Here is a 20,640-nt window from a genome sequence, read left to right as displayed (position 1 = left end):
GCCCCCAGCGGCAGGTTGTGAAACGGGAAAAGGAAGTTCGCAACATCGTCAGAGAAACGCAACAACTGAAAGAAAACTGCTTGTAATCCTTCACAAACTGACATAAAATATCAGACTTGCAAAAGCCTGCTTGGCTTGTCACGCCCGAGTAAGATCAAAACCACTGCTCCCATTTTTCAGACCGCAGGTCCTGGTAAGAAATAAAAACAATAAAGACAGTGCTGGAAAAATCAGCAGTTCTGGCAGCATCTGTGGAGAGAGACGGCGGGTTTGGAGGCGGGCAGAGCATAAAATCGGGTGTGGGATGGTGGCAGAGCAGCAGGGGGGTGGGGTTGCCACCACCATACCGCCTCTGCTGAAATTTAGTCCAGGGCGGGAAGGTCTGTAAACAGCCTTCCCGCCTCGCTGCCAATTGAGGCCTTTAACTGGGTAATTAACCCTCAATTAAGAGCCACTTCCTGCAGCAGCCGCAATTACCCATGCGGCGGGCAGCGCTGTCGCCGTACCGGAAGCACGGCACGAAAAACCATGCGGCCTGCTTCCTGACTCCTGGGGGAGCGGGCGGTCCCTTGTTCAAATGCACTTCGTACCTGAACAAGGGATCCAGCATCAGGAGGAGGAGGAGGAGGAGGAGGAGGAGGAGGGGGTCCCACAGAGGGACACCCCCCCCCATCCTGCTGTTGACCCCCCTCCCCTCTGCAGCACCCACCCCATGAGACCCCTCCCTCCCTGATCTACCCGAGGCCTCCACTATGGTCACCTTCAGCAGCAGCCACCTCCGCAGTGGCACTGCACCTGCCGGCCTCCGATTGGCTGGCAGCTGTCCAAGGGCAGGACTTCCAGTGATGGGGTCCTAAATCTGCTGTCCACTTAAGTGCCTGATTGGCACTAAATTTTCAGAAGGCCTTCCAGAGAAGAGGTGACGTGGGGATCTTGGTGTCAGTTTCCCCTAACGTCAAGACCCCCGCCACCAGCATAAAGTTCTCCCCAGCATTAACGTTTTTGGTCAATGACCTTTCACTGTCATTTACACCTCCTCTAGACCCATCTTTCATTTCTCTATTTGTCATTACTACCATTACTTTGTCTTGCACTATCAATCCTTTTGTCATTTAATCACTCCTGCTTTCCACCCTATCACAGGTCTTCCCTTTGTTCTTTCCGTCATTTCACTAGGGGCACAGATCAACCACGTTCTCATTACATGACAGTGTGTGGGGTTGAATGGCCTACTTCTCCTATGATCCTGTCCCCCTACCAAGCTCACCTTTCCCAACCTCTGTACTTGCTTCAAAACTGTTATATCCTTAACCTTTTCCACTTCTGACAAGAGGTCATCAACCTGAAACGTTAAATTCAAAGCAAAATACTGCGGAGGCTGGAAATTTGAAATAAAAACAAGAAATGGTGGAAACACTCAGCAGGTCTGGCAGCATCTGTGGATAGAGAAGCAGAGTTAACGTTTCAGGTCAGTGACCTTTCATCAGAACAGAATAGAATAGTTGGCCCTTCCCCAACCGCCCCCAATGGTCATTTCATTGCCTGAGATAACCAAAACTTGCCTTTTTCCCTACCTGAATTTTACCGCGCAACCTTCAAACTTTTGCCCTTCAACCCCTTCCCACCATCCCCACATCCAATCAAAATTGTTTTCTCTGCTCCCCCACCCCTCCCACCCTGAAAACTTTATTCCTCCCCCTCCACACCAGGTTCCTGCCTTGGTATGACATTCCAAAGGCACGCGAGGGACAATTGGCGGCCGTAAAATCAGTGTTGGACAGCCGCCGCCAGCAGGTAAGCGAATTTGCATCTAATTTAGTATAATTTGAATATGTATATGAAGGCCGCTTGGTGGGAACGGGGCTGCACTGAGGTCCCCCCGCCGCCGGTAATATGCGGCGGGCCCTTCTTGACGCGTGAATGAGGTGGGCCCCCTCCACCGCAACCCATGGCGTCGAGGGGCTCGTAAAATTCAGCCCAGTGTTTTAATCCCTGAGTGTTTAAGGGTCAAACAAACATACAACAGGTTTTCTTGTAGGTTTAAAAAGATAACTATTTATTACAATACCCAAAAATGTTCTCAACCTCACCCACTCACACACTGAGTGTCAGTGGGGCCGCTATGAGGCCTCGCTGCCGCCGGTAATATCAGGCCGGGCCCTGCTGGCATCAAGGTCAATGATGGGCTTCACCCGGGGCTGTCTGCAGGACCCCCTGCCCATGGATCCCAACGTTGAGGGCTCCTTAAAATCCAGCCCACTGATTCAGTCCTTATTCAACCCATAACAAGTCCTGAGAAGCGTCAATGGGACAGCGACCATCTACAAGGAGTCTCCACTCTTTTCCCCTCTGCATTGCGCCCTGGAAATAGGCATGCAGAGGAAAATGAGCCCACTAGAGACTGGTGAAATTGGTGTACAATTTGAAAGGCATGAATTTATCAAGGACTGTCAGCATAGCGTTGTAAAGGGCAGATTCTACTCAAGTTATTTCACTGATTTTTTGCAAAAATTACAAGCAGTATAATGAATGTTGATTATATGTATTTTCGGAAGAAATTTTATATGGTGCACATAAAATATTTATTATGGAAATTAAAGCACATGGTATTAAAAGTAATTATAGGCACATTGATAGAGGGATGGTTGGGGGAAAAAATTAAAGAGTAGAAATCAGAAAGGATTCGTGGGACGTAGGCAGTGATATGTTCCAGAGCTCTCTCCATTTTCTATGTGTATGAAAGATTTGGACACAGACACAAGAGAAATGACCATGTTTACTGGTGATAGATACAAAATTACGAACACAGTTAATTGACGTCATAGCTTCCAGCTCCATTCCAGGACTTGGGCACTTAATCTATGCTATCAGCTCAGTGAAGAACAGAGGGAGCCTTACGTTGTTGGAGGTACTGCTTTTCAGGTGGCACTGAGACCCTGTTTTGTCCAATGGAACTTTTTTTAAATAAAAAGGGCAAGGGGTTTTGTTAGTTTCCAGGTTAACATTCATCCCTCCCCTCCCCAAACAAATTCATCTCACTGCTGCCTGTGGAACCACACCATGTGGTAACTGGCTGTCACATTTGCCTACAAAGCAGTGACAACATTTCAAAAATAATGCATTGCCTGTGACATGCTTTAGGACATCCCAAGGTCATGAAACACATGGAGGGTAAAATTCAACTTCAATAGAGTTTCCCCTGAAGTCAACAGAAAAGACAATTGCGTGAAGTGTCTAACGGGCAGGTGACCTGCTATCACCAAATCTGTGGCTTTAGCAAAGTTGAATTTCACCCTAGGTGTCTAAATGCAAATTCACGCTTTATCATAAAGAGTAAGATGCTTAAGAGATTGGAGGAAGAGAAACCTTGGAGTGAAAATACAATGGTCGTTAAGAAAGAGAAAGTGCTAGTTGAAGAGGCCATAAAATTATTTTATACATAGAAATATCAAATAGAAAAGCAAGGAAATTATACTGAATTTGTACCAGACACAGTTGGTATATGGACCACAGCCAAATCCAAAATGCCACCTCTTTTACCTTAACAATGATCAATTGTGAAGTATAATAAATGTTCAATTATTAATATACAAATTTAAATTCATCCCAGGATGTGTGTACAGATCCTCCTAGAAATATACTACCTGTGGATCATGCTTTAGGGATGGGTGGGTGGGAAGAGACAGGGTAGAATTTAATGTATACAATTCTAACAGGATGCTTAGTAAAAGTTGACAAGTGCTTACTATAATGTTGTAAATGCTTTTCCTCAATAGAGACACATATCTACAGCTCAAAAAAACATAGATCAGCTTTGCAATTTTGGTAGACATTAATAAGGTACCAATATAGTTGCACAGTAATTTAGTGAAACCCTGTCATGATCATTGTGGTTAAACTGTATGCTTTTATTTTACTTCTCAATCAAATGCTAATCATATAATGCTTTAAAAAAACAAAATGTATAGATGTTTTATAAACAGTTTTGCCAAAAAGCTTCAGTTCTGATAGTGAAAAGGTCTTTTATTTAAATGAAAATATTTCAGTTACAGATGCTGAACATATACCTGAAAAGCTGATAGGGCGCCATCACACTCATCTGAAATACTCAATTAGATGGTTTATTCAGTCGAACAGATTCATGTGAGCAGCACAGTTAAATGGTTGGTCAGTCATGCCACAACAGTATAACAGCAATAGTTAAAAACACAAAACATCAACAAGTGTTACAGGTGCAATATAGAATTTTCTATTTAATCAAAGATGTTATAACATTGTTCTTATCTAAATTGTTGAATAACATTCACTGGAGCATTCAATTTCAGCTTGAGTGTAGAATAATCGATATCTGATTGATCACCCGTTGGATACCCCGCCTGATTTTCCTTTTTATTGAAGTTAACGAAAGGGAAAATTGGGGATCAGTCTGAAATGCCCCTTCTACACCCCTGCCAAACCTGAAAGTTTGTAGCAATGTTCCTCAAATCATCTTAGCAATTCAAATGAAAGAATGAGTTATACAACCACAATTTAAGGAAAACATGAACAGTTTCTATTCATAATGTTTTATCAATTATGCTGAAATGGTGATTCATAGCTTGCCAGAAAGCTTTGATGTTGGGAGCAGAATTCAATTCAAGTTGAAGTGTCTGTAATGCTTATTCAAGTCATTACGAGCATAAAACTCCAGAGACAGAACTCCTTTGGGGATGGGACACCCTGATGGTCTCTCCCCACTGGCAAACAGCAGTCAAACTCTGTGGCTTAGTAGCATCAGGCTAACAAAATTATTAGACAAGTTAGTGTGTTTCAACAATTAGCAGCCAGGTTACTTAAGATTAATACGTAATGCAAACAACAAATGTCTTTACAGTCTCTCTACAAGATGGCAATTAGCTAAATTACATTTGTTTTTGACAAAGTAATAAGAATTTACAACAAATTACAAAACTGATTTTTGTTTACAGTCCTAAAAACTCCATGTCATTTCTAAGCTATCTTCATCTGGTAGCAAAGTTAAGTTTCATGTTTAAGTTGCAGACCCTCCTGCAGCCAAAACTTAAACTTGTGTGTTTTCTCAGATGCTGACTGGCCTGCTGTGTGTTTGTAGCATTTTGTGTTTTTGTTTCAAATTTTCAGCATTTTGTTTTTTATATTAAGTTTCATCTTTGGGATAATCATAACTTAAGACAGTACAATTTATCCATCATCAGGATCTAGATTATGGATTTCAATGTGTTTCATATTCTAATACATACGAAAAGAATTACCAGGCAAGGCTTCAAGAATGAATACAGTTGCTTAACATGATGTTACAAGCCACAGGTATTTCTGTGTGACTCCCAGATTTAATGATTAAATTGCTCAACGACTAGCATCAAAAATGGCATTAGCAGGCACAGAAGTTCACTATGTTGGCCTTCAATTAGAATCAGAGAGGGGTTTTGATAAGTGCCTTCTCATTTAGAATTAGACTCATACTTAAAATCATTTATTTAAACTGCACTTACTGTCAGTTCCTATAAAATGATACTACACTCCATGATTTGTATGAGAACATTTATTGTATGTATGTAAATAACCATCTTAATCTTACATCCTTCTCAATAGCAGCCTACAGGTAATCTGTAAAAGGAAAGGGAAATAAAAGGAAAGTCGTGTCTGCAACCAACCAATTTGGCCCCCCAGCAGGAGAGCTGACAAGCAGTATGACAAAGAAAATGTACAGGGATGAATAAGCAGTAGGGCAGCCCAGAATCACTTAATAAATTCTTTGAAAAAAGAGGCAGCTTCAAATTTCAAGTTATTATACACAAAAGTTGAATGCTTCCTCTAAATACACGAGCAATAGGAATATTGGCTTCAGTTTGTAAAACCACAAGAAGTCACCTTGTGAGGGCCTGAATGTTTCATTGCAGAAGATCATAATAAATCTGAGGTTTCTTTGTTTCAGCACGGAACTGTTCCACCTTTATTCCAACTCGGAACAGAATTGCTTCATCCCACCATTTACCCATAATCTGGGAGGAAGAATCAGAATTATTAATGTAACTGCTTTTTTTAATACAAGGGCAGACAATGTGATTTCAATGCAATGGTATTACAGAAGGCCAGCTGACTTCAGTGCTCCCAGAACTTAACGGACAAGAGCCGAGGAAAACAAAGATGCAGAGCTGTGCATTCTATTCTGATCCAGCTACTGGTAACAATTAAATGGGTGCAACCACATGGGGAGATAAACAAACAACCCTACAGTAGAAAGAAGCCAATTGTTTGATTTTCGCATTGTTTTAGGTAGTTTATGATTTGGCATATGCAAATCTATCCCAACTCAAGCTGACTGATCTCCAATACACCATATTCATCTAGATGCCTGAATCTTTCCTGTATGCTGCATTTCACATTTTCTCATATGGAGTCTTCCACAAAATAAAAATGACTAGCTTTTCCTCAACCACAGACAATGTAATAATTTACCATAAGCACCTGAAAATGAAAAGGCAAAGTATTGAAAGGGTTAATGAATACTCTGGCAGGATTATATTTTGCTTTTTGTTCTAATGGGAGCTACCTGCTCAGTATGGCACAGCTACTACCTAGTTCAACTAGCTAAGTCATTAGGAGAGCCTCAGGATTACATTTAATTCATTAGTATATGCTTGCTGTTCAACCTCATCAAGCATCACAGGAAAACTGAATTCTGTCCCTACCCAAAATCCACACATGTGCATTTCCAATATAGATTACTGAACAGCAATAAGGAGCAAAAGCCTGACTGATTTTTCACTCCCTTACCCAAGGGCATTTAAAGCAATTGTAGAGCTCCTACAGCCACATCAGAAAACAAATGGGGTTTGCACTTGGGACCTTTATCTGCTCATTGCCTTAAATCAGATCTAAAGAAGAATTTTTGCATCGTTTGCTCATAATGACTTTTGCATTGAGTATTGAGAGAACGTGACCTTACCTGAAGGTTTATGGGTAGACCGGAGGAGCTATACCCAACAGGAACCACGAGAGAGGGAATTCCTGTCAAATTCGCAAGCTGCATATATCTGAGATGATAAAATATATTAGCCAGTAAAATTAAGAATTTCCACAGCTAACTAATGCTAATTTTATTATGGACTTTTTTTGTATTATCTATTCATGGTGTGTACGGTGTACTCTTAATTATTTTTCTTCTTATTTGTTCAATTACAAATTCAAGGCCTGGTATAGGTGCAATGCAAGCTATAGCTCACTGTACACTATCAGAATACTGTATATTGCTGACTTCAGTTAATGTCTGATTTGCACTCATATCATTCTGACTAAATGTCACTGCAAGCTGACCAGGGATAAGTAAAAGAAGGAAGTTAAACATTTATAACCAATTATCCACAGGGTACTTGGACCAGCTGAGATACATCCAATTTTCAATGGTCACACTCTGGTTAATATTTGCGTGTACCCAAGGGTTGCCTTTTTCCATTCATCATCCCTTTTAATGTCATCATAAAGTGAGTAACAATCTGCCCTATCCTATTCTTCCTGCCCAAAGTGCTGACTGGGGGCTGATATTGCTAATCTCCTCCCTCTCCAACTCACCCTTCCCAATGCTGATCCCTTGGACTCTGCCAGTGGTCCAGCTATCAATGCCTCTCTCCCCATCTCCCTCCATAATGTCCGTTCACTCGCAAACAAAGCCCTTGCAATCCATGAGCTTCTTGTGAGTGATTGTATCAACATCATGGTATTGATGGAAACCTGGCTGGGGGTGATGACACCTTCCTCCTAACTGAAGGTTCCCCACCTATACCTTTTACCATTTGCTTCGCCCAGACTGTCATGATGGTGGTGGTGTGGTTACTGTAACTAAATATCACCTTAATCTGTCCCCCTATTCCTCTGGCACTTTTTAATCCTTTCAGCATCTCACCTTGTTCCAACCCCTCAACTCCAATTTAACATCCTGGATCTCTACTGACCACCCGAGTCAACAATCTTCTCAACAAGCCATCTTCACTGCTTTCCTCCCTCAGCCTGTGCACTGAGTGTCTTCTCATCCTCGGTGATTTTAACCTCCATCTCCTTAGTGCAAATAGTTTGGATGGAGCAGTTTTTGTCAGGTGTGTCCAGGAAGGTTTCCTGACTCAATATGTAGATAGGCCGACTAGAGGGGAGGCTATGTTGGATTTGGTGCTTGGCAACGAACCAGGCCAGGTGGCAGATCTCTTGGTGGGCGAGCATTTCGATGATAGTGATCACAACTCCCTGACCTTTACTATAGTCATGGAGAGGGACAGGAGCAGACGAGATGGGAAAATATTTAATTAGGGGAGGGGAAATTACAATGCTATTAGGCAGGAACTGGGGAGCATAAATTGGGAACAGATGTTCTCAGGGAAATGCACGACAGAAATGTGGAGGTTGTTTAGGGAGCACTTGCTGCGACTGCTGGATAGGTTTGTCCCGATGAGGCAAGGAAGGGATGGTAGGGTGAAGGAACCTTGGATGACAAGAGATGTGGAACAGCTAGTCAAGAGGAAGAAGGAAGCTTACTTAAGGTTGAGGAAGCAAGGATCAGACAGGGCTCTAGAGGGTTACAAGGTAGTCAGGAAGGAACTGAAGAATGGACTTAGGAGAGCTAGAAGGGGATATGAAAAAGTCTTGGCAGGTAGGATTAAGGAAAATCCCAAGGCGTTCCACACTTATGTGAGGAACAAGAGGATGGCCAGAGTGAGGGTAGGGCCGATCAGGGATAGTGGAGGGAACTTGTGCCTGGAGTCGGAGGAGGTAGGGGAGGTCCTAAATTAATACTTTGCTTCAGTATTCACTAGTGAGAGGGACCTGGTCGTTTGTGAGGACAGCGTGAAACAGGCTGATATGCTCGAACAGGTTGATGTTAAGAGGGAGGATGTGCTGGAAATTTTGAAAGACATGAGGACAGATAAGTCCCCGGGGCCAGACGGGATATACCCAAGGATATTATGGGAAGCGAGGGAAGAGATTGCCGCGCCTTTGGCGATGATCTTTGCGTCCTCACTGTCCACTGGAGTTGTACCAGATGATTGGAGGGTGGCAAATGTTATTCCCTTGTTCAAGAAAGGGAATAGGGATAACCCTGGGAATTATAGACCAGTCAGTCTTATGTTGGTAGTGGGCAAATTATTGGAGAGGATTCTGAGAGACAGGATTTATGATTATTTGGAAAAGCATAGTTTGATTAGAGACAGTCAGCATGGCTTTGTGAGGGGCAGGTCATGCCACACAAGCCTTATTGAATTCTTTGAAGATGTGACAAAACACGTTGATGAAGGAAGAGCAGTGGATGTGGTGTATATGGATTTTAGCAAGGCGTTTGATAAGGTTCCCCATGTTAGACTGATTCAGAAAGTAAGGAGGCATGGGATACAGGGAAAATTGGCTGTCTGGATACAGAATTGGCTGGCCCATAGAAGACAGAGGGTGGTAGTAGATGGAAAGTATTCAGCCTGGAGCTCGGTGACCAGTGGTGTTCCGCAGGGATCTGTTCTGGGACCTCTGCTCTTTGTGATTTTTATAAATGACTTGGATGAGGAAGTGGAAGGCTGGGTTAGCAAGTTTGCCGATGACATGAAGGTTGCTGGAGTTGTGGATAGTGTGGAAGGCTGTTGTAGGTTGCAACGGGACATTGACAGGATGCAGAGCTGGGCTGAGAAGTGGCAGATGGAGTTCAACCTGGAAAAATGTGAAATGATTCATTTTGGAAAGTCGAATTTGAATGCAGAATACAGGCTTAAAGACAGGATTCTTGGTAGTGTGGAGGAACAGAGGGATCTTGGGGTCCACGTTCATAGATTGCTCAAAGTTGCCACCCAAGTTGATAGGGTTGTTAAGAAAGTGTATGGTGTGTTGGCTTTCATTAACAGGGGGATTGAGTTTAAGAGCCGCGAGGTTATGCTGCAGCTCTATAAAGTCCTGGTTAGACCACACTTGGAATATTGTGTTCAGTTCTGGTCGCCTCATTATAGGAAGGATGTGGAAGCTTTAGAGAGGGTGCAGAGGAGATTTACCAGGATGCTGCCTGGACTGGAGGGCATGTCTTATGAAGAAAGGTTGAGGGAGCTAGGGCTATTCTCATTGGAGAGAGGTGACTTGATAGAGGGGTACAAGATGATGAGAGGCATAGAGTGGATAGCCAGAGACTTTTTCCCAGGGCGGAAAGGGCTATCACCAGGGGGCATAATTTTAAGGTGATTGGAGGAAGGTTTCGGGGAGATGTCAGAGGTAGGTTCTTTACACAGAGAGTGGTGGGTGCGTGGAATGCACTGCCAGCGGTGGTAGTAGAAGCAGATACATTAGGGACATTTAAGCGACTCTTGGATAGGTACATGGATGATAGTAGTATGAAGGGTATGTAGGTAGTTTGATCCTGAGTAGGTTAAAGGTTCGGCACAACATCGTGGGCCGAAGGGCCTGTACTATGCTGTACTATTCTATGTTCTATCTCAATTTAGCATGTTGTCTCTCCTTTGAGTTCACAGGCCTCCCATCATCCCTTAATCTCACCCTCCATGTAACCTCCTCAATTCACTTTCATGACCACCCGCTTGACCTTGCCATCTCATGTGGCCTCACCACCCCCATAGTATCAATCACATATAAGGCCATCTCTGATCACCTCTGTGAATCACTCTCCACCCACATCCCGCTTCCCCCTCCAAACCCTACTTCCTTCTGTAGCCACCCCTGGAAAAAAACTCTCCCCCAATTCATTTAGAACCGCACTCTCAAGTTCCCAACTGTCAACTTTTGGCCCTCCATTCACCACGACATTTCTGCAGCTACCAATCTGCTCAACCGCACTCTCACCACCATAGTCCCTATTAAAAGCATCACTCTCTCGCAACCTGACTATTCTCCCGGTACGGCCTTCATCTTCACTCCCTTAAGTCTAAAGGACATAGTTTGAATGAATATGGCGGACAACTCATTTAGCCATCCACCGCTAGATCTGACTGTACCACTACTGGGTCCTGTTCTTGTCTGCTATAACTGCTTACTATTCTAGAATCAACCTGGGAATGCCAAGGTAACCCCAGCTTCTTTTCTCGACTGCAAACCATCTTCTTAAACTCCTTTCTCCTGTCTCCTTCACCCTCACCTCTAATGACAAGTGCGAAGAGTTCATGGATTTCTCTGTCTCCAAGGTTGAGACCAGCTGATCAGCAACCTCTGCCACTTCTCTCCCTACCCCTAGCCCCCGGGCCCAATTTTCTCTAAGGTTCACCCCTGCCCTAGCCCTGAACTTATCTTCTCCTCTAGTTCCTCTCCATATGTCCGTTTTGAGCTCATCTTGTCCACGAGACCTACCTCCTCTCTCTCGACTCTAATCCCACTAAACTACTGACCACTCAACTTCCCTTTCTGGCTCCCATGTTAGCTGACATTGTTGGCTCTCCTCAGGTTCTGTCCCTCACTCTTTCAAATCCACCTCACTAAAAAAAAAAACAACCCTTGCCCCCACTATCCTGCAAACTACCACCCCATCTCCAACGTCCTTTCCTCTCCAAAGTCCTTGAACGTGTTGTCACCTCCCAAATCCATAACCATCCTTCCCGGAATTCCACCTTTGAATCCCTACAATCAGATTTCTGGCCTTGCCACAGTACTGAAATGGCTCTTATCAAAGTCACAGATGACATCCTATGTGACTGTGACGAAGGAAAACTATCCTCGTCCTTCTCAACCTGTTGCAGCCTTTGACACAGTTGACCACACCATTCTCCTCCAATGCCTCTCCACTGTCATCCAGCTGGATGGGACTGCACACGTCTGTCTTATCCATTCTTATCTATTTAATCATAGCCAGAGAATCACCATCTATGGCTTTTCTTCCCATTCCCACACAGTTACCTCTGGTGTCCCCCAAGGATTCATCGTTGGCCTCCTCCTATTTCTCATTCACATGCTGCCTCTCAGTGATATCATCCAAAAACACATGGGTTTCCACAGGTATGCTGACGACAAACAGCTTTATCTCACCATCCGGTTTCCTCCCACAAGCCAAAAGACTTGCAGGTTGGTAGGTAAATTGGCCATTATAAATTGCCACTAGTATAGGTAGGTGGTAGGGAAATATAGGGACAGGTGGGGATGTTTGGTAGGAATATGGGATTAGTGTAGGATTAGTATAAATGGGTGGTTGATGGTCGGCACAGACTCGGTGGGCCGAAGGGCCTGTTTCAGTGCTGTATCTCTAAACTAAACTAAACCACCTCTTGACTGCTCCACTGTCTCTAAATTGTCAGACCTCTCATCTGACACCCAGTACTGGATCAGCAGGAATTTCTTCCAATTAAATATTGAGAAGACAGAAGCCATTGTCTTCGGTCCCAGCCACAAACTCTGCTCCCTTGCCACCGATTCCATCGCTCTCCTTCGCAACTGCCTGGGGCTGAACCAGAATGTTCACAACCTTGGTGTCATATTTGGCCCCAAGATGAGTTTTCAACCAAATATCTACACCTTCACTAAGACTGCCTATTTCCACCTCCGTAACATCCCACCCATCTGTGCCCCTGTTTCAGTTCATCTGCTGCTGAAACCCTCATTCACGCCTTTGTTATCTCCAGATGACCAATCTGTCATGATCATGTTTTTTTTTGGGAAATATGCGGTGTGCCTTTAAGGCTGTAAAAAGATCAGTACTGCTTTAAGGCAACAAGCTCCAGGGACTGACAGCCAAAGTGCATTCTGTTTACCGGGAACAACTATTCAGAGACAGAAAACAGGATATACAATGTTGCCGTTCAACTTTGAAACTAGCTGGAAAAAAAAACTGGCTTTGCAGAGACACACAGGGGGCTGGATTTTACCTTAGGCAGATGGGAATTCGCCACCAACGTAAAAGTCAGCGGTGAACCTGCTTCCGCCTAGCCCGGGGATCCATCCTGCATTTTACGGTCCCGAGGTGGTACTTCCACCCTCTTGAGGGAGGAGATCCCGCCTCAGTGAGCTGCCGGCCAATCAGCGGGCCGCTACTAGGAGCAGTGGCCACTGCTGGGACTGCAGCCCAGCTGACGACATGGAACCAGGAGGTAAGGTAAGTTGGGCATGCCTCACCAGGGAGATTGGTCTTGCCCTGGTGAGGCTAGGGTGGTCTTTTGGGAGGGGGGGGGTGGCGTCCCACAATCAGGCACAGCCATGGCACCCCCCCCCCCCCCCGCGCGTGGAAAGACCGGCAGCTATCGCTGAGCGGCCTTTCACGTCACCAGCACACCCGCTTGCCATGGGTAAAATACCCGTGGAGGCGGGCGAGGGCTTTTACGTGGCCATTAAGTAGCCACTTAAGGGCTTTGATTTGCCTTGTGATGGCGGACGTTTCCCTGCCCGACTGCTATAAAGTAGACTGGAGGCGGGAGCGGGGTGTGTAGGCTTCCCGGAGCCTCCCGTTCAATTTTACGCTGCCCCCACGCCACCATCCTACCCACTGGGGTGGCGTAAAATTCTGCCCATAGTTAACAGACTGTTCTGTCACGTGAAGGAAATAGGAGAGCTCTCTCCTCAGTCTATTTAAACCCTATTTGTTATTCTCTCTCAGAATTCTGAAAAGTCAAGCCAGATTAATTCTTTTTCATAAATAGCTATTTGTCAATTTACTGTGTTCATCGCTAGAGAAGAGCAACACTTTAACTGCTGAACTAGACTACTGTTGAAGAACCTTTTTTTCCCCATCTGACAACTGCGAAGACTTCAAGCAACATTGGACTGTTGCACATTGGAAGATTTCACTTCAGCAGGAACGTAAATCAACAAAGACTTTATTGTTATTTCTATGTTTCGGGCAGCTAATTAAACACCAAAAGAGCGCTAGTTTGGGTATATGTATGTTAATACAGGGGTTAGATTCTTTAAATAAGTCATAAGGTCTTTAGATATTGGTTTATCTTAGTAGTGCTTAAGATTTATTTTTAGTTTTTCTAGTAAACATTTAATTTGTTAATATCTAAAGATACCTAGTTTGGTTCACCTCATTCGGGGGTTACTAGATTATTCAGCTCAGCTGCGGCTTTCTTTGAGTTGGGAAAGCTTAAAGTGATATGTGACCTGTGGAGTGACGGGACTGAATTGACAGTGTGTTGCTCCCACTGCAATCAGAATCATATATTTTGATTGGGGTCTTTGTCTTGAGCGGTCGTGCCATAACAATTCTAACACATACCTGCCCAGCTTCCCATATTCTACCCTCCATAAAATTGAGGTCATCCAAAACATTGCTGCCTATGTCCTAACTCACACCAAATTCTGTTCACCCATCGCGCCTGTGCTTGCTGACGTACATTGGCTCCCAGTTAAACAATGCCTCGATTTTAAAATTATCATCCTCGTTTTCAAATCCCTCCATGGCCTGGCCCCTCCCTATGGGCTGGATTTTACCAAGCTCATGACGTCGGGCTCCATGGCAGTGGGGGGCCGGAAGATGGTTGCGGCAGAGGCCTGCCACAGAGCTTCACGCTGTGAGGGCCCAGCCCGATCTTCCCAGCGCAGCCAGGCTCCATGGCAGCCCTCTCCCTGCTGGACGACGGGACCTGCAGCTACATATTTAAATCAATTAAATGAATAAGTTCAAATGAACTTACCCGCAATCTTCCAGGCCCGCTGCGATCTTCAGTGCAGCGGCCGGCACGCCCGTGCCTTCAATTCCCCGTCTGGGGAAAGCCGGCATGATAAAGCCTAGCTCCAGTGTAAAATTAAAACCCGACCTGAGCCTGAGCCTTATCATTATATTTTTCTCGCCCGACCCAACCCGACACGAATCTCCTTCATCTGTTCCGGTAGCAGGCTATTCCTGCAGATGGAATTGTGGGGAATCATGGGTAAGCCTGATTCCATGACTTCCCGGAAGCAGCACTGTCTAGCCCGACCCGACCCGAGCCTGAATGCTGGACTTGGAATATAGACCCAACCCGACCCGAACCCGACACATGTAGTCGGGTCTAGTCAGGTTTGTGTCAGGTAGCCAAGCTTTACGGCATGACACTGGTGAGGAGGGGGGAGGAGTTAGGATTTCCAGTGCAGTGTGGGGGTGGGGGCGGGGGGGGGGGAAACAGGGTCAAATAAATGTAATGAGTGTAGGAGATGGTGGGAAGCAATGAATTTTAAACTTTGTGCAGTCTGGGGGAGGGGACGAAGGTCAGATTTAAAAGGTAAGTGTTTTGGGGGGGGGGGGGGAAGGGAAAATACTTAATGTAATGGTTATTGTGGGGTGGGAAAGGGGCTTTAGAATTTTATTAGATAAATTTTGGCGGGGGTGTATCTTTAAAAATTTAAATTAACCGGTAAGGCTGCTGCCCTTTAAAAAATGGCGCCAGCGCCTGCGCATAGGCAGCTGACGCCATTGCTGGTGTCAGACAGCCCTCTCCCTCCACATGTTTGGGGGGAGGGGGTGATGGCGGGCTGCCCTGGCTAATTAAATGAGCTGCTGCGCAGGAGATCACAGTGGCTCTTTGGGACTGCCATTTTTTTTTAGCTCTCCAGCTCTTTATCTTCCTTTGAGACACTCCTTAAAACCAACCTCTTGGACCAAGCTTTTAGTCACCTGACCTAATATCTGCTTATATGGCTCAGTGTCATATTTTGTTTTGTACTACCTCTGTGAAGTGCCTTGGGATTTTTTATTACTTTAAAAGCACTATAGAAATAGGAGTTGTTGTTGTGAGAGACAATGAAGGTTCTGCTGTGAATAAGGGCTTCAAAGGTGGGGGAATTATTGAAGATCAATATTGAAGAGGTACCACAGTGAATGGAGCTCCAAAGGCTAGGAAGTAGGAGCTTGAAAATGCAGTGGTTGATGATTTGTAGGAAGAATTTTTTCCCCCCAGGAGGCAGGTGCAGAAGGGAGTGCAGTTGAAAAAGGATAGAAGCATGTGGGTAATGCGAAATAAAGGAAATCAGGGATTGCTGGGTTGTAGTGGGTGGTGGGGGGGGGGGGCTGGTGGGGGGTAATGCGGTATAGGAGTGGTTTGTTATGGTAGGAGAGTTCATATGGAGGGTGAGGTTTAGGGGAGGGCAATACATTCAGAGAACAGAGTACAAGGGGAATGGATTTGGAGATTGAGGTTACTGGATGAGGAGTTACTCAGTGCACAGGCTGAGGGAGCAAATCTTAGGGAGAAATTCAGAGCGAGGTGGTAGACAATAAGGATTTTATAAAGAGAGAGGCTGGAACAAGGTGAAGTGCAGAAAAGAGGAATCTGTCAGGGGAGTAGGGAAGAGATAATGCATGATTACATACCACTTAATTCAGTAAGGAAAACTCCATATTTTCCGTTTTTATTTAGGTATAGCCAGCACTCTACTTAATTGCAGAATTGGTTGAATTATTGACAGATCAGTTGATGTTATTATCAGTTATTGTTTGCTATTCTTGATCCAAAAATCCCTTATGTTTACCTTATTGTGCTGAACAAGGCACGAAAATCACTACAACCTGTGCTGAAGTCAGAGGGTTCAGAAGGTAGAGCTGTGCAGGGTATAGCTAGGAACATAAATAAAAACAATATAAATATAAAACATAATTAACAAATCTGCCTATAGGTTAACCAAATGAAGACCTGATGCTGTAATATCAGTGGCAAATTTGCTAATACCGCTTAATTAGCACTATTTTTAACAAACCCCCAGCTGTGACAGATTTATGTGTCCTAAATTGCATGTAATGTTATTTTATGGTGGCATCAACTCACCTAAATAGATTAACTACTTACCTGAGAGTGGCATTACCAGCAATTCACAACACTGTCTAAATGAAATCCCATACCTTAGATGTAATGCTGAAGTTCAGCCACCATTTTACACCTAAACAACCCCAACAGTAAACATTAAATATTACAGTTGCAATTGATGCTTGTGATGTCTTTCTCATCAGACACAACACCCCCTCATTTCCTTAAATAAGAATCACTAAAGATGTTGAGATCAGTCTCAAGTTACAGCATTCTTGCAAACTTTGAGGTTGCAAAAATTGTAGCCTTCACTCTACAGAACACAATGACAGTTCCTGAAATATTAAAGGAAGTTTATTTGAAATACAAGGGCAATTTTGAGTTTGGCAGATTGCTTTGCGTGGACAGAATTTGGGTGAGAGGGGACTAATAAGTTGGCCAACACTTCTGTTTTTTTTTTAAGCCCTTTTATTCATTCTTGCTCCAAATTATTTCAACTCTCTGTTTACATCAGTTTCATGGCCAAGTCCCAGTGCTCCATTACTAGGAAAGGGTCTATCCCAAACTTAAAATCTTGGTTATTTTGCACATATTTCTGCAATCTTCTGAACAGCCAAATCCTGCCTGGCATTTTTAAGTTTCTTGTATTAATATTATGCCTTTGAACTATCTCACTCCAGTCATTGAAAGTGGCAAGATATCACGTCAAACCTCATTTTAGATTAAAATATTACTTGAATTTATGAAACAATGAAAATTAACAGTTAATTAACAGGCATATATTTGCAGTAGAATTCCTTTCACCTAGAGAAAAATAATAAAAGGATTGCAACTCTAAGTAATAATCTAAGCCTTTATAAATAACTTGGAATATCTTTCTTTTCTTATTTGTCTTACGACAGTGAATGTCTTCCCTAACCTAAGCCATCTCTTGGAAGCTTCAAACCAATTTCCTCCCAGGAGTTTCAAATTGAATGGTTCCTTTTCACAAGCTGTCTCCTGAAGCCAGTAATATAACATTTGCCTCTTTCTCATCATTATAGATGGAACAGTTGCCTTCCAGACATTTTCAAATTGACTTGAGTTCAAGAAGAATAGTTTCTTAAATATCTCAGGCAAGGTTACTATAGAAAAATCTAGATCCAGCATCTATAAATTCTGCCTACTGACATTTTCTGAATTCAGTGGAAAACGTGGCAAATACGTGAGAATCGTCCCAAACATTTCAGACTCATTTCAGTCTCTTTTTTAAAAAAAATCAGGATAGAAATCCTCCAATTTGCTCTTTATATCTATTGCAATGCACAATGTGCATTAGCAATGCAAATTAGCACTTATAAATTCCCATGATAGGTCAAAGTATTTTCAGGGAACCATAGCATGTCAGACCCTAGACTAAGAGACATAGGTGATAAAATGCTTACCAATGTGATATAGTATTGGTTATTACAGGTTCTGTCCAATTAATAACTGGTGAACATTTTTAAATATATTAAATAAAATATTTTCATGCTGTCTGATTGGAAAGGACAGCTCTTAATGCTGTTAGCTCATTGGTTCATAAATCCAAAGTCAGAACACCAAGATCTGTTAGTATCCACACCTTTAGGCATATGTAAATTAACAGGAACATTGATTTAAACTTTACTTGTGGTCCCTGCAGCTTCAATGCTAGGTTTCTAAGTGGCCCATGAAGACAAAAAGCTTGGACGATCTTGGATAAGGGAATCTATATTAAAATGATCTGAGCATACCTTATTTAATCTATTATTTAGTTTGACACTACATTAGACAAAAGTACAGCCTTACCTGGTGTGATGATGCATTGCACATCATTGAAGATTTCTTTCATGAACTGCATAGTCCGTGATCGCTGCCGATTAGCCTGTGAGGAAGTGCAAGATACAAGAAGAAACTGGCAGTTTAAGAGCCTGTCTTTTACTAAAGGTGAAGATGCACATTTGAGATCAGAATGCTTCAGAGCAAAACAAATAGAATAGGTGTAGAGTGATATAAACAGACAGCACTCCTAGTTATCCTTGCCCCAAATCTCAAATCCATCCTGAAAAGCAGTACTTACTTCCATTTATACTATTCTCTAGTGTTATAGCCACTGTGAGAGATTTCCAAATGGATGCCAGGTTGTGAGCATTATTAAATATGAAGTTACATCACCCAGGATCAGGACAGAGATTGGTTAAGTGCTTTTTATTTAATAGCCAGAAAGAGAAAAATGTACCTTCTTTGCTGCAAATGTACCAAACAACTGGCACTAACAGCAAAAATGAGACAGTGTACATTTACAACTACCTAGGTAATGGAAACTGCTCCGAGAAGAAATATTGTGGTGGGGGTGGGGAGGGGGCACGAGGGTGGATGGGAGGTGGTGGAAAACAAGAGGCAGAATTATGGATTGAAAGATAAAGCACTCTTTTTGTATGTGAAATTTATAACTATAAATAGTTACATACCTGTATGTAATCAAGTACTGTGAACTTAGAAGCAAGAGCTAAAGTTGTTCGAGTATCTAGATTCTGTAAAAGAAAATATAAATGGTATAGTTTAAGAAAAAACATTCTTTGCTTTGCAGCGAGCTCCAAAGTAAGGTGAAATGGGTACTGGAGCTACGACAGCCACATGTGGGTAAGCAATGAAGAAGGAGCTGTAATGCCTTCCAAGTGTTAACAACAGAGCCAGATGGGCCAAGACAATTGTGACAATGTCTAATATGTAATGCCAAGCACCAAAGCGACCAGGAGGAAACAGAAAAATACTCGCAGGCAGAGAATAAAGTTTAAAAAAATAAAGTTATCATTTGTCATTTAAACTGTTAGTTATCCTACTTTGAACAGTTTTATCTCCTTTAGTTTTGTAACCAATAGAAACATCGTTAAAGGCAACCAGATCTTTGTAACCTCACATTGACAACACATACAAGGACGTTTCTGCCATGCTTTAGGACCAAGACGTGTCAGGCAATTAATTCTGATATAAAACAAACTATCAAGAGGTACTATAAAAGTCCTCAGACTAGCTATCTGTTTTTAAAGTAACCACATTTGTTCATTTTTTAAGAGAAACATTAAAGATCGAATATATTGGCCTGGACTTTGTGGTCAGTGGCAAGAGAGCTACCCACAAAGATCTAGCAATCTCTGTAGCATGGACTTCCCCTTTCCCAGTGGCAGTTTACATCTGATACCAAGTCAAAGGAATCTCCAGGCATCCCGCAGCAGTGATGTCAGCAAGCAGGGTAAGCAGCCAATTGCAATGAAGTATTCTTATAGACAACAAACCAGGAAGTCAAAAGCATTGATTCCCTTTACTCTTAATCTAGAATTTCAGATAGTGAAATAAGTGATTTTGATTGGGATTAAGATAGAAACTAAAATAAAGATAAACAAACTTTAAAAAATATTAAAAGTGGATTTTAAAAAATCATAATGGAGTAATTTGACATTCTGCAATACAAAAGTAGCTTTTCAAGGCCAGTGAAGGTGCTTATTAGTAATAATTATTAGTAATGATGTACTTGGGCAAAATATAGGAAAACAATCCCAGTTGAAATACAATACAGACAAGTGTAAGGTACTGCACATAGGAAGGGAAAATGGGCAGTTTACATATTCCATGAACGATGCTGGACTAACCAAGGTGAAGTTAAAAAGCAAGAAGGAATCTTGGTAGACTCGATGCTCAACATGTCCAGTCATTACAGAGCAGCAACAAAGGCAACAGAATGCTGAACCACAGAACCAAAACAGTAGATTAAAGCTTAGAGAAGTCATAATCAAACTGTACCATGCTCTGATCAGAACAAAACCTTGAGTACTGTATCCAGTTCTGTTCACTGAGACTCAGGGATTCATTTAAACATTGGAGGCAATTCAAAGAATCATAAAATTGTTCCATAATTTTACATCTCTAAACCTCACAAAAAGACTGGAGA

The 20,640-nt window shown here is 42.9% G+C and overlaps 1 protein-coding gene and 1 long non-coding RNA gene across 2 annotated transcripts in view; one reads left to right on the top strand and one right to left on the bottom strand.

The window, feature by feature from the left end:
• On the top strand, window positions 1-19,471 carry LOC137374551 (uncharacterized). Its single transcript, XR_010975846.1, has 3 exons — window positions 1-193; window positions 1,710-1,794; window positions 19,282-19,471. It is a non-coding gene; the product is annotated as an uncharacterized lncRNA (long non-coding RNA).
• LOC137374549 (uncharacterized) overlaps window positions 4,003-20,640 on the bottom strand; it is an 89,097-nt gene continuing 72,459 nt past the window's right edge. The window contains exons 16-20 of the mRNA XM_068040821.1: window positions 19,163-19,225; window positions 18,501-18,576; window positions 16,420-16,504; window positions 6,968-7,055; window positions 4,003-6,020 (exon numbers count right to left, since the gene is read on the bottom strand). Of these exons, the coding sequence (XP_067896922.1) occupies window positions 5,910-6,020; window positions 6,968-7,055; window positions 16,420-16,504; window positions 18,501-18,576; window positions 19,163-19,225 (423 nt within the window). The 3' untranslated portion in view covers window positions 4,003-5,909. The remainder of the gene's footprint in view (window positions 6,021-6,967; window positions 7,056-16,419; window positions 16,505-18,500; window positions 18,577-19,162; window positions 19,226-20,640) is intronic.

This window comes from Heterodontus francisci, chromosome 10 (assembly GCF_036365525.1).
Source record: "Heterodontus francisci isolate sHetFra1 chromosome 10, sHetFra1.hap1, whole genome shotgun sequence".
NCBI lineage: Eukaryota > Metazoa > Chordata > Chondrichthyes > Heterodontiformes > Heterodontidae > Heterodontus > Heterodontus francisci.
Note: the sequence above shows the minus strand (reverse complement) of the source record. Positions and strands in the feature narration are given on the sequence as shown.